This window comes from Oncorhynchus masou, chromosome 23, assembly GCF_036934945.1.
Source record: "Oncorhynchus masou masou isolate Uvic2021 chromosome 23, UVic_Omas_1.1, whole genome shotgun sequence".
Lineage (NCBI taxonomy): Eukaryota > Metazoa > Chordata > Actinopteri > Salmoniformes > Salmonidae > Oncorhynchus > Oncorhynchus masou.
The window spans coordinates 37,439,560-37,454,446 of record NC_088234.1 but is presented as its reverse complement, the minus strand read 5'-3'; the positions used below and the strand labels follow the sequence as shown (position 1 = coordinate 37,454,446).

Below are 14,887 nucleotides of genomic sequence, written 5' to 3'. Positions count from 1 at the left end.
GTAAATGTAGTCTCTTATGGTCAATCTTCCAATGATATGCCTACAAATACGTCACAATGCTGCAGACACCTTGGGGAAATGACAAAGTGTAGGCTCATTCCTGGCGCATTCACAGCCATATAAGGAGACATTGGAACAAGGCGCATTCAAAATCTGGGGCATTTCCTGCATGAAATTTCATCTTGGTTTCGCCTATAGCATTAGTTCTGGGGCACTCACAGAAAATATCTTTGCAGTTTTGGAAACGTCAGTGTTTTATTTCCATAGCTGTCAATTATATGCATAGTCGAGCATCTTTTCGTGACAAAATATCTTGTTTAAAACGGGAACGTTTTTTTATCCAAAAATGAAAAGAGCACCCCCTATATTGAAGTTAACCCATTTTAGAATAAGATTGTGCTGTAACAAAATGTGGAAAAAGTCAAGGGGCCTGAATACTTTCCAAATGCATTGTAGTATCAGAATGCACATATTTTGCCGTTTCTATTACCTTTGTCAAATAACACTCATAATTCAAGAGGTGCAGCTCTATTTGAACTTTTTCCAAGAATATCTGTGCTGTCCATGCATTCGGCACATGACACCTCCCGCGGCAGCATTGCTCTGGCTACTAAGCAAAAACTAACATATATTACAATATGCTATTTCTTTATGTAATTCATGAGCTGGTCCTTTTGTTGAAGAATGCAGCAAAATAATTTCACCTGTGCACCTGGCTGATTTTTATATTATCTTTTTCATTTCTACTTTGTCAAAAGCTGTAACTGGACTTTATTCATAAATGTGATCAATGAATTACACTGTTTTTATTGTAAGGGAAACAAAAATAGGTTATCGGCCTATGTTTTGTTTCCCTAGGAATTTGTAGGATTATACAGAACATATCCTTTACTCTATCTAAACAAATAACTAAAATGATATAATTCCAGTTATTCATGCAATCCTTTTAAAATTGTTTATGCACTATCAAGCGATGGTGCTTATGTTTGCTGCACCTTGCTTGTTGATATGAAATTGCTTAAGACGATTCTTCAAAAATAAAGTTATTGGATTCTTGGAAATGTTCTTAATTCCAACATGGCTCAACCCTTGTCTTAAACTCATGGAAGTGAGGAAAATAAGCTAATGAAAGCAATTGATCATGTTTAGTTGACTCACAAACTTTGTCTAAAAGTTTCAGTATTGATTGTTTTAAATCCAAGTATATTTGTTTTATCAGTAAGAAATGTGCTAACATGATTGCCCTTACTAGCGAGCTCATTGCTTCGCAACAATCATGATCTTAAAAATATAGTTCATAAAATCCTACATTAACAAGAAATGTTTTAGGAATTGCACTTACAAATGATCTTAAACTTATTTAAAATAATATATATTTTAAGCTTTTTTTTGTGAATCTGGATCTAGGTCATCAATTCTATATTTATTTTTAATTAAATATTGCTGCGACCAAAATCATGTGAAAAAATTGGTAGCAGTAAAAAAAAAAAAGTGTAGAACCCTGCTATGTGTTTGGATCAGTCAGTCTTCAGTCTGAACAGAGGCCAGAACCCGATATGTGACCGCTCAATCTTGCCCTGACTGTATTTAGTTTATACTTATTTGGAGGGAAACCATTTGACCGCGCGGTCACTCCTGCTCTCTGTTTATCTCCTGCTCGGAAACGTTCTCTCTTTAGTCACAGGATACGGAGAGAATTTGAGGATATACAAGGGAAGGAGGTAATGCTCTCTCCTCAGTCTTCTGACTGAGACACATATCATTTTCTGTTTGTCTCTGGGAGAATGTGAATTGGATCGGCTTCACAATGGTGCTACCTTACAGAGTTCTGTTGAAGCTACTGTAGACTTTCATTGCAAAAGTGTTTAAATCAATTATTCGGTGACGTGAATATACTTAGTGTAGTTTTATCTAAAAAGTACAACTTTAAATGTTTTACCATTATGAAATTCAGTGGATGGTCCTTTTCTTTCTTCTCTGAGGAGCCTCCACTGCCTCGCATCCCCTCGCCACTATCCCGCCTCCTTCTCAAAACCCATTAGAAGAGGTCAGAGGGGACGGACTTCGATGCTTTCTCATCCAATGGGATTTGAGAGAGGCTGAGGAGTATGCTATTCAGATCTTCCCTCCCTCTTTTTCTTGCTTTCTCACGCTCTCTCCTTCATTTCACTTTGTCTCATAACTTGGTGTCTAGTGTCTAGACACAGAATCACTCAACCTGCCCCATAGCATTAGCACCCAGACAACTGCAAAGTTAACCGTGACTGAGGGATTTATCTATGGTCTCTCGGGGTCCTGATTCAGTTCAGATAAGCTCACAACTCTTACCTCAATGAATGATTTACAGAAAAGTGTGTAGCCCTCAAGTCAAAGTACCGCCCATATAGATACTGAAGAGAGTGTACAGTTCATAGTATGTAGAAACATTAGTTAGTATGTGTAGGTCTATGCTGAAAATCGTTCCACCCAGTTTTGACACCGGGCCATATTAGTTAGTGCACACTGTAGTAAAATGCTTTGCAACAGAAAATTAACTAATCTTCTGATTGGACATGTTTTTAGGTAGTCCTTGTTTCAGTTATATTTCTTATGTTTGATGACTAGTGAATATGACCCTGGTTCCTGACACTAGTACTTGCCCTCTCCTCCTGCGGGTCTCCGGTATGACGTTCGCCAATCAAGAGTGCTTTTGGTGGTGGCTTGCAGAAGGCCAGGTGGGAAGGGATGGGGTTACTGGAGCTGCATTGCGCAATATATGCATGCGTCAAGTTGAAAGAGTAGTCCGTCTGTCTCGGTCCTCTGTCATGTAGATGCAACAGACTCCTCTGTAAAGAATGGGGTTTGTGTGTGTCACTTTTCGTAGTAGGTCTGGAACAAGATCCAGTTTCCTTACAGTACTCTCTTCTCCTATCCTGTTTAAGCTTTATCAGCCTGGTTTGTATGTTTGTCTCTAAGAAACTGCTCTTGTGATTGTAGTGTGCTCCTTCTGATGTCAGCAACAGACACACACCTCTGCCTAAGGTCCAGTACTCTGTATGGAGCAGCTACTGACATGCTGGAAAGCTGAACGCTGTTTCCCATCAGAACCTGCAGCCCTGTCCAAACCATCCAGTACAACACCATTGTGTATACTTCTGGCCCCTCTTTGGACACTGTATTAACTAACCTCCAGACGAGCTTCAATGCCATACAACTCTCCTTCCGTTGCCTCCAACTGCTCTTAAACGCAGGGAGAAATAAATGCATGCTATTCAAACGATCCCTGCCCGCACCTGCTCGCCCGTCCAACATCACTACTCTGGACGGCTCTGACTTAGAATACGTGCATAACTACAAATACCTAGGTGTCTGGTTAGACTAAACTCTGCCAATGACTGGAACGAACTGCACAAAAATCACTGAAGCTTGAGACCCATATCTCCCTCACTAGCTTTAAGCACCAGCTGTCAGAGCAAATCACTGCACCTGTACATAGCCCACCTGTAAACAGCCCATCTACCTACCCCATCCCCATACAGTATTTATTTATTTGTCTTGCCCCTTTGCACCCCAGTATCTCTACTTGCACATTCATCTTCTGCACATCTACCATTCCAGTGTTTTAAATTGCTATATTGTAATTTATTTGCCACCATGGCCTATTTATTGCTTTAACTCCTTTATCTTACCTCATTTGCACTCACTGTACATAGACTTTTTTTGTTTTCTTTTGTTGTACTGTATTATTGACTGTTTTGTTTATTCCATGTGTAACTCTGTGTCGAATTGCTGTGCTTTATCTTGGCCAGGTCGTAATTGCAAATGAGAACTTGTTCTCAACTAGCTTACCCTGTTAAATAAAGGCGAAATAAATAAATAAATACACACAGTCCTATATGGTCATGATCTTCTTCATTCGATTGGAAACTCCCCAGAGGCAGAGGACCTAAGTTGATACCCCTTCATTTGAAACCAAAGGTGTCCACAAAAAGCCAAGAAATCACTTGCAGTCAACAAACACAACCCATGCTGTTTTATAGGTTCTCGTGCGGTGATGTCATGTATTGAGGAAGGGGGAAAAAATGGAAAACGCCGTCCATGTAGAGCTGTTTTTTTTTTTTTTTTTTTTGGTGTGTGTTGGCGCATGCGTGTGGAGGCTACGCTAAAGCAAACAAGGCAATCCAACTTCGCCTGAGGGGAGCAAAGCCATTGGAAACATGGCCTCACACCCACAAAACATCCCCAAATGTGGGACTCATCATCAATGGCAACATCGTTTAAAAGTAACCACCTCTTTCACACTCCCACACTACCGTGTTAATAAACCTCATGCAGAAGTCTTGCATGAAGGGAAAACTTGTTTGCCTGTTCCATAAGGCTGTAGTTCTTATTTTACACAATTCCTTTATATTGAACAGTTTTGGAAATGCCATACCCCAAGCTTGTTTTTGGAGCGAAGAAGTATTACGATGTGGTGTTAACATCCTGAAGTTCTCGCACCCTTGGAAAGGAAACTTGTGCTCCCATCTATACCATTCTAGTTTCTAACAATAGTATTTATTCTTTCCCTCCCACCCTCTCTTCCTATTTTTCTCCCGCTCTCCATCCCACTCTTCTCCATCTCTCTCCTCCCCTTCAGGGGTAGGAGCGGACCCCGGCAGGCCGTTATGTAGGAAAGCCAAGGAACTGAGGAAGGCTCGCCGGCTGCAGAAGGAGCAGAAGAGACAGGTGGGGGGTGGAGTCCCGGCCTCTGCGACCTCTAACCCCGCCACTCCCGTCCAGCTCAACCAACCCAAAGCCCTGGAGGAGTTCATCAACGAATCTCTGCCCGATAGTCCTCTGCACCGCCTCGAGGTAAGCGAGAGAGGGGTTCAGGTCTACAGCTACTTCCTAGCCACTACTCATTCAATGTCTACAGATCTGAAGGAACCGGATGGGTGTAAGTAATACAGTGATGGCGCCACCTGGCCTTCCAGTGGCTTTAGGTGAGTTTCCTCTATATTGCTTTACATCTATCTACTTCCAAAGGATCTACCGTCAGACCCGGCCAGAGAGGCCTCTATCGGCTTCCCTAACCCAGTGACTTCACCATGCGTGCCTGTTGGGAGAATGGTACGGCCAGAGCCCAAGTGGAAAATCCAGCACTTCACGACACAAACTCAACCAAATGGTAGCCTGACCCCACACGCGGGTTCAGGCTACCCCAAGTAATCACATTCAAACGACTGCAGAGCTCTGCATTGTTTATAAGAGATGTAACTGTACTTTTGGCTCTGGGATGTACTGCAGGCAGGGTTACATCCCAAATGGCACCCTATTCCCCATAACCTATAGTGTATTACTTTTGACCAAAGCTCTAATGGGCCCTGGTCAAAAGTAGTGCACTATGAATGGAATATAGTTACATTTGGAACACCAGCCCAGATTTTAAAAAATCCCTTTCCAGTATAAGGTGTAGTTTTGGTCCATCCTCTTGACTTTCGCTGAGGTTGGTAGTCTAGAGTGATGTCAGCTTTTGATTAAGCCAGACCTTGAGACGAGCTATTCATTCACTGACTGGCACTGAGCTCCCATCAGACTCCTCTCCCAATCAGCTCATCTTAGCTGATTTGATTACTTCTATTGGCTGTGATGTTTACTCATTCAATTTCCTTAAGTGGATGAACGTACACACAAAGTCGAGCCACCCAATTGAAGGTTAATTTGTTGTTTGGCAATTTAAGATGATTGAAAGGCTCATGTGTTTTGAAACACGAGTTTGTAGGCCTAAAGCATGCCGATTGGCTGCAATCAATGCTAGGAATTGGGATGTTTAGGATTCTGATGATTATGGAGATAATTGAATCTGGGTTTTGCCATTTACACCACTCTTTGACTTTAAGAGACTTAGACTTCAGCAGGAGCCAGTTCAGGATGATCTAACATACCAGAAAGTTCAGAATTAGATAAAAGTGAATTGAGTCGAGCACATCTGACTGCCTGTCATGTAGAATAGGGATCGTGCAAGTCTGCTCTATTTATTCTATTTCTATCGACAACTTTCTATCAGAACGTTTCATATCACCAAATACACCCCAGTTCAGATTTTGTTGAGTAAGCTGTGGAGCTACAGGGGGAAACTGAAGGTCTTGGACCGCAAGGATATTTTGGGTGTTTACACAAATGCAATTAACAACATTCCAGCTCCACTTCATCACCAGCACAACCATTAAACATGTCAGACCGCCTGAGTGATGGAGTCAGACAATCATTAGGAAAGGACTGTGAGGAGGAGAGAAGCAATGTACAGAGAAGCCCAATGAAAGAGACGTTAAAGAGAGCGAGGAGATGTGATCGAGGGTAAGGGGCCCCTGACTATAGGTAAGGCCCCTTCCCTTGTACTGATAGACAAATTGAGACTCTGGGAATTGTAATAAAGCCTTTTCCTGTAACCACAACCCTGTTCTCATCCACAACCCTTAGTGTTTTACAGTAAAACTAGTGGCTTTTAGTGAATTACATAGATGAGATGTCTGGAGGGTCAGGTTGGGACACATACTTGTGCCCTTGCCACCACCAGGGGTCAGTGTGGACACACGATTGACAGGCCCCCCCTTTCCCCAAAGAGAAGCGTATAACACTAACCTGTCTTTCTCGCTCAATATGCCTTCCTATTATTTATTATCTTTTAGTTACAAACCCACTCTCCTCTCACACGTTCACTTGCTCTTGTTTGGCCATTGGCCTTCTCTGTTTATCAGACACATTCTGTAGTCAGCGAGTCTCTTCTGCTCGTTTTTTTATCAAAGAGAACAGGATATGGGCTCACACAGAGTTCCACATGTGGAACAACATATCGGCTTACAGGGGCTTTTGAAGGCCAATGTCTCTCCATTTTAATTACGTGGCATTACAGAAACATTATTGGAATGGTTTGGTGTTAGTCTGTCGGTGCCATCTCATTCGATTTGTTATGAGAGCGTTGCGTTTTCACCAAACTATCCAGTGTGGTGTTGGCTCAATAAAATATTTTGGCATATCAAAGGATATCTGGAGTTTTAAAAGTACGTTTAAAGAAACCTTACTTTTATCTTTTACGTAAAAGGCCCAACATCTTTGTTTGAATATACAGTGCGTGTACCAAGCAGTCATATGAGAGCCCTGTGCATGTCCAACTCAAACAAACCTTGGGTTAAATTCCCTCGCAGGCTACTATTCAAATGGCAGGGGCATGTTGGCCAACAAAAGCGTAAAAACAAACATGTTTAATTAAAATGAAGCTGGGGGGATTATGAAGGTTGAATTCTCACATTCTCAACACTAATGGTTATGCTTTATCCAAAGCTCAAAGGCCTGGCTACCTGACTTTTGGTCCTGTTTTAAAACTGGTCCTAATCCTCCGCTACTGTAGCTTGACATGACATGGTGAAGCACTGAAATGGGGTTTATAAGAGGTGTGCGCACACACACACACACACACACACAGGTCATGTTTGAATGATGTCTTTGGTTTTTCAGAAGATCAACCCAAGTAAGGTCTTTAAATGATGTTTCTTTTAAACCTGGCAAACACTTATGGTGTTTACCCTATTTGTTCTCTTTTGCCATGCTCTCACCTGTCACTCTGCTTGTCTCCATGGAGATGGACACAAACACGCCCTCCTTTATCAATCTCACTGCTTGGGTGTAGCACCTGTGGTTGCGGTAATAGAAAAACTGCATTGTAAATAACTCCCACCCAATATAACTTCTGAATGCTGTTTACGGTGTTAATCATTCAGTCAAATACCTTTTTCAAGATGTATAATAAAGGCTCACCTTGGTGTATCCTGTCCCCACACACGTGGAATATAGAATGCTTACTTAATACAAAACATCTTCTTCAAAACAAAACATCATCTTAAAAATGTTCACAAGGGCCTACCTTAAAGGAGGAAAACGGCTTAGATGGTTTAAAGCCTGATGTGGCATACTTGAAATTGAGAAATGTAACACTCAAAGATTTGCCTTAGTGACGGACAGAGTTAATGGAGGACGAGACGTTCAGTTTACCCTCCATTCTGTTTCTTTCATACTCTTAAATACATTTTTCCTCCCTCTGCTTTAATATGTGAATGTGGTGTACCCTCTGTGTGGATTTGTCTCCACTTATCGTTCTGTGTCCTATTTAAATGCCTGTCTTTTTATATTTGTGTTAACCCTTCTCTGCCCATCCCTCTTTTGAAGGTGAGGCTAGTGCGCTCCAACCCCCCCAGTTCACAGTTCAAAGCCTCTTTCGACGCCTCCTACCAGGTGTACAAACTCTACCAGATGGCCATTCACCACGACCCTCCAGACAAGCCCACCGAGAGCCAGGTCAGGGGTCAGCAGGTCAACCTGCTCAAGGGGCACAGGGGGAAGGGAGGGTGGGAGGGTGAGGGTTAAGGGGTGCTTTTGATATCAAAACACAGTGAACAGTGTTGAGAGTAAATTCAGTTGTCTTTATTATAAAACACCATGTGGGAAATTGTCTTTGGATGCATAACATGATTTATATAAAAACAAACAACATTAAAATATCATGGGGCGGCAGGGTAGCCTAGTGGTTACAGCGTTGGACTAGTAACCGGAAGGTTGCAAGTTCAAATCCCCGAGCTGACAAGGTACAAATCTGTCGTTCTGCCCCTGAACAAGGCAGTTAACCCACTGTTCCTAGGCCGTCATTGAAAATAAGAATTTGTTCTTAACTGACTTACCTAGTAAAATAAATAAAATCATCAGGAGCATCTCGTCAACATTGGGGGAACATCTTGAACCGACAGATGTAATTGTTATCTGGAGTTTTCCAAATAGTATAATCAGTCTCTCCAATGTGAGCGAAGTATCTCTGACCAATGTTTGTGTGCAATCTGTCATCAGGCAACGAAGATGATACAGATGCAAGTGAATGGGGTGCTAATTGAAAAGGAATGGAGACATTTGATAGAGTAGTGGAGGGGAAATTGCGAGAACGTGGAGTTAGGTGACATGAAAGAGCAAGTTACCATAATCACTCTCTGGCTATGGAAGTGGTTAGGATGGAGAGAAGAAGAAATTGAAAGTGTGACTTTGTGGGTGAGGGGAGGACGGCTCATAATAATGGCTGGAAAGGAGTTAGTGGAATGGCATCAAACACATGGAACCCATTTATTTGGTATCATTCCACTAATAATGCTCCAGCCATTACCACAAGCCTATCCTCTCCAATTAAGGCTTCACCAACCTCCTGTGGTATGGGTATGAATGAAAGGGAGAAAGTGAATGAAGGACTCAGGATTAGGGGAGTGTGTGTGTGTGTCTCTGTGCACGCTCTGTTACATGTTTGTGGATGTCTGAATGTGTGTGCATGTGATCTCTTGATCGCTCGCAGGGGGACATTTCCCATACACGGAGGAGGGTGAAGGCAGTGTTTCTACAGGTGCCTCAGTCAAATTGGGTCTTTTAGTTTCTGGTTGTGTACTAAGTAGCACCCTATTCTGTATCTAGTGCACTACTTTTGACAAGAACCAAGTAGTGCACTATGTAGGGAATAGGGTGCCATTTGGGATGCTACCTCTAGCTGTTTGAATATGGTGGCAGTCTGGTATTCATTCCCACCCTCTTCCTCTTTTCTTCATCAGTTTTCCACTCCCTCTGTGCCCATCACTCCTGCTAGTTTGGGACTGGAATAAAAACAACCAGTCACAGTTGTTGAACTGAAGCATCCACTTAAAATTCAGTGTTAGCATTAGTTTGTTGTTTTTGCCCATGCTGGCACTTGACACAGTCGGAGGATTGTCTCCGCCCTGCGGTTCTCACCAGACATTCTGTCTCGAAGGCTGGAGCTCAGCCTGATTTTTATCTGTGTAAATCTCACACCACTTGGGACATTGCTATTGTCTCATATCTGGATGTATACAAGAGTAAAAGCAAGTGTGTAGATCCCTATCTGAATGCGAGTGTGTGTGGAATGTGGATGCCTGTTCCTTGAATCTCATATCTTAGAACTCCATTCAACCTCTAGTCCCCTGTTTTTCTCTGAGGGTTTGTCGTCAACTGTGGTGTGGGGGTGGTACACTAGCCTCATCTTCAGGGTCCTTGGATCCCTCATCTCCAGGCAGTAACTACCACTGGACTCACTCTCCCAGAATTCTTAGTTTTGGTTTGTTGTTAATTCTATGGTTGGAATCTTGATTGGCCTGACTCGTCTCAATTCAGAACCGAGCAGCTAAAAAAATAAAATAAAGAATCAACAGAACTTTGAACTGGGAGTCTGAATTGCTTCAGTAGAACGTTTTTATAGTGCTAAACTGCTTATGCGGCATTGTCTAAAACCTCTCCACTTATTGTTTGGTTCTCCTATTGTCTGTCCATCCCCCCTGCAAACCAATACCACACCTTCCTTTTCATTTTCTCTCCAACTCCATACTGTATGTCCTCATTCTTCTTCGCCGTTTGTCTTTCCTCCTTCGCTGTCCCCACTCGACAACCAATGTTGACTTTATCCATCCCTCCACTTCTTCTTTCACCATCCTCTCCGAAGGTGAGGCTAGTGCCCGTCAATGATGATGATCCTCAGTTCATGGCGACCTATGAGCAGTCGGCAGCGCTGTACGCACGCTACCAGATGGCCGTTCACGGCGACACCCCTTCCGAGTGTAACGAGAGTGAGGTACGGTAACGTTTCTGACATCGCACCTACTGTAATGCACAGGGCACAGTGACTGCCACAATGCTACCATGCGCTGTGCTGTACACGCCACCCTGCCACATTTTGCTCCTCCATCACAAACACAGTACCATCCATAGAAGGGTTGAAGTTCTTTTTTTGTTGCCAATTAACTTGAAATAAATATCTCTATTCATTTGTCTGCAGATAAAATATGCCTAGATATGAATATTCATTTATTTAAATTCTGTCAGCAATCTGTCCTGCTGAGAATTTTTTTCTGCCGGTTTACTTTTCCATTTTTGAGTACAATGTCAATGTCCTTAACATCACATGATTGCGCTGACCGCGTAGCATGTTGACACAGCAAATCTCCTGCATGCTTGTTTGCAGATAACCCCATACACATACCCATTGTGGTGTGTTTAACGGTTAGATTGCCATTATGTAAGTTGATTCCATTGTGTTTGATGGTGATTTATGACGAGGTGAACTCAATGCATGTCATGGGCTGTGTCTCAAGGCATCCTATTCCCTATATAGTGCACTACTTTTGAGCAGAGCCCAAAGCAATTACAGGGAATAGGGTGCCATGTGTGTATTAACCAGGGTTAGCTAAGACACACAACATCAACATTATTAATGATACATTTTTTTTTCACCTTTTATTTAACCAGGTAGGCCAGTTGAGAACAAGTTGTCATTTACAACTGCGACCTGGCCAAGATAAAGCAAAGCAGTGCGACAAAAACAACAGCACAGTTACACATGGATGAACAAAAGTACAGTCAATAACGCAATAGAAAAATCTATATACACTGTGTGCAAATGCGTTAAGGGAATAAATAGGCCATAGTAGCGAAGTAATTACAGTTTAGCTAATTAACACTGGAGTGATAATGTAAAGATGTGCAAGTTAAAATACTGGTGTGCAAAAAAGTAAATAAAAACAATATGGGAATGAGGTATGTAGTTGGGTGGGCTATTTACAGATGGGCTATGTACAGCTGCAGCGATCGGTCAGCTGCTCAGATGATTAAAGTTAGAGGGAGATACAAGTCTCCAACTTCAACGATTTTTGCAATTCGTTCCAGTCATTGGCAGCAGAAAACTGGAAGGAAAGGCGGCCAAAGGAGGTTTGGGGATAACCAGTTAGATATACCTGCTGGAGCATGTGCTACGGTTGGGTGTTGTTATGGTGACCAGTGAGCTGAGATAAGGCAGAGCTTTACTTAGATCAGACTTGGTTGGTCCACACTGAGGTGATCAGGCGATCAGGGAGTTAGTTTCACTCTAATGAACAGGACGAGGCTGGCCTGAATCCTGGATACTCCTCTCAATCAACAACTATTAATCACAACACTAAACTAATGAGCCAGTGTGGATCATATGGGTCATTCCACACAGTGCATTTTGGGTAGTGTAACTTGGTAAAAAAAAAAGGAATTTCAATTAATTTTAACATTCTGTCATAGAGAGCACGTTTGACTTCATAAAAAACATGTTTTCCCATCTTAAGGGGAAAAATAAGACCTATAGTAAGTGCCAATAAAGTAACAGCGTTTGACTGTAACAGGGTTGAGGTTTTATCTTAAATGAAACATAAATCCCCTTGTGACGGGGAATGGAAACGGAAACTTGTTTTGTGCAACAGCAAGCTGCAATTGAGTGCAACCTCACATATATTTTTTTTAAATTATTATTATTTTTCTTGCCATTTTTCAAACATTTCTAGCCCATCTTCATAATGGGTAACAGGGTGTTTATGCTAGACTCACTCAGTTTTCCACCACTAAACACCAGAAAATGGCCAGAAAGAGTAGAACCAGCTCACCTGCTTTTACATTATGATTTGACTATTATACTGTATATTCAATGTTTCTATTGAAAAAAATATTTTAAAAGGAATAGTTTTACCATATCAGTTCACATTAAGGACAGACTTAAATTCATCATTAATCACATATCAAATAATCTTCAGAAATGACTTTGTCAAAGCAAGGACATAACCAGGGCTTTAAAATAATGGTAAACACTTGAAGAAATGGCTGGGTTAAAGTGGGTTAAGACCTTCCAAACTGATTTTTGGCACTTTAGCAAGTCTATTCATCTTAAATCTGATTTATTTAATTTTCAGTGAAGTCTCTATTAACAAGCATTCACCTCCCTGGACTTTTTCCACATTTTGTTGTTATAGCCTGGATTTAAAATTGATTAAATTGAGAAACATGCTTGTCACTAACCTACCCAATGTCAAAATTGAAAATCTGAAATGTCTTCAGTCAATACGTATCAACCCCTTTTATAATGGCAAGCCTAAATAAGTTCTGGAATAAAAATGTGCTAAACCAAGTCACAAGTTGCATGGACTCACTCTGTGCAATAATAGTGTTTAACATAGATTTTTGAATGACTACTTCATCGCTGTACCCCACCCCTCGGTCAAGCAGTACATTTCAAACACAGATTCAACATCAAAAATCAGGGAGGTTTTCCAATGCCTCACAAAGAAAGGCACCTATCGGTAGATTGGTAAAATAAAATAAGCTCACATTTGAATATTTCTTTGAGCATGGTTTAGTTATTAATTACTCTTTGGATGGTGTATCAATACACCCGGTAACTACAAAGATACAGGCCTCCTTCCTAACTGTTGCCGGAGAGGTAGGAAACCGCTCAGGGATTTCACCATGAGGCCAATGATGACATGAAAGCAGTTACAGGGTTTAATGTCTGTGATGGGAGGAAAGTGAGGATGAATCAACATTGTTGTGCATAATAATAACCTAATGGACAGAGTAAAAAGGCTGTACGGAATAAAACATATTTCCGAACATGCATCCTGTTTGCATCAAGGCACTAAAGTAAGTTGCAAAGCATAATGACAAAGCAGAAATAGATTTTTAGAAATGTTTGCACATTTATAATAATAAAGACCCCTCTTATTTACGTAAGTATTCAGTCCCTTTGCTATTAGACTGGAAATTGAGTTCAGGTGCATCCAGTTTCCATTGATCATCCTTGATGTTTCTACAACTTGATTGGAATCAACATGTGGGAAATTCAATTGATTGGACATGATTTGGAAAGGCACACACCTGTCTATATAATGTCCCACAGTTGACAGTGCATGTCAGAGCAAAAACCAAGCCATGAGGTCGATGGAATTGTCTGTAGAGAAAGGGCCTTGGTCGGGGAGGTGAACCAGAAACCGATGGAGCTCCATAGTTCCTCTGTGGAGATGGGAGAACCTTCCAGAAGAACAGCAATCTTTGCAGCACTGCACCAATCAGGCCTTTATGGTAGAGTGGCCAGACGGAAGCCTTTCCTCAGTAAAAGGCACATGACACCCCGTTTGGAGTTTGCCAATAGGCACCTAAAGAACTCTGACCATGAGAAACAAGATTCTCTGGTCTGATTAAGTTAAGATTGAACTCTTTGGCCTGAATGCCAAACGTCACGTCTGGAGGAAACCTTGCACCATCCCTACGGGGAAGCATGGTGGTAGCCGCAAAATGCTGTGGGGATGTTTTTCCAGTGGCAGGGACTGGGAGACTAGTCAGGATTGAGGGAAAGATGAACGGAGCGAAGTACAGAGATCCTTGATGAAAACCTGTTCCAGAGCACTCAGGACCTCAGACTTGGGCAATGGTTCACCTTCCAACAGGACAACAACCCAAAGCATGCCGCCAAGACCAACGCAGGAGTAGATTCAGGACAAGTCTCTGAATGTCCTTGAGTGGCCCAGGCAGAGCCCGGACTTGAACCCGATCGAACATCCTTGGAGATGCCTGAAAGTATCTGTGCATTGATGCTCCCCATCCAACCTGAAGAGCTTGAGAGGATCTGCAGAGAAGAATGGGGAAAACCCCCACAAATACAGGTTTGCCAAGCTTGTAGAAGGGTGTAAGACTAAAGGGTGTAATCGCTGCCAAAGGTGCTTCAACAAAGTACAGAGTAAAGGGTCTAAATACTTGCAGTACTAGTCAACTTGGAACACACCTACTCATTCAAGGGCTTTTCTTTTCTTTTTGTTATTTTCTACATTGTGGAATAATAGTGAACACATAACTTTAAAATAAGACATATGGAATCAAGTAGTAAACAAAAGGTTTAAACAAATCAAAATATATTTTAGACTCTTCAATGTAGCCACCCTCTGCCTTGATGACAGCTTTGCACACACTTGGCATTCTCACACCCAGCTTCAGGAGGAATGCTTTTCCAACTCTCTTGAAAGAGTTCCCACATGCTGAGCACTTG

General features: G+C 41.9%; 1 protein-coding gene across 4 annotated transcripts in view; it reads left to right on the top strand.

Annotated features, from left to right (window-relative positions):
* The window catches only part of LOC135510773 (arginyl-tRNA--protein transferase 1), a 174,009-nt gene that overhangs the window by 25,806 nt on the left and 133,316 nt on the right, over positions 1-14,887 (top strand). Inside the window, exons 6-8 of one of the 4 annotated variants that reach the window (XM_064931979.1) lie at positions 4,619-4,833; positions 8,185-8,313; positions 10,499-10,627. In XM_064931979.1, coding sequence (XP_064788051.1) covers positions 4,619-4,833; positions 8,185-8,313; positions 10,499-10,627 — 473 coding nt within the window. The remainder of the gene's footprint in view (positions 1-4,618; positions 4,834-8,184; positions 8,314-10,498; positions 10,628-14,887) is intronic. The other 3 variants (XM_064931981.1, XM_064931980.1, XM_064931982.1) reach the window with 3 other exon arrangements.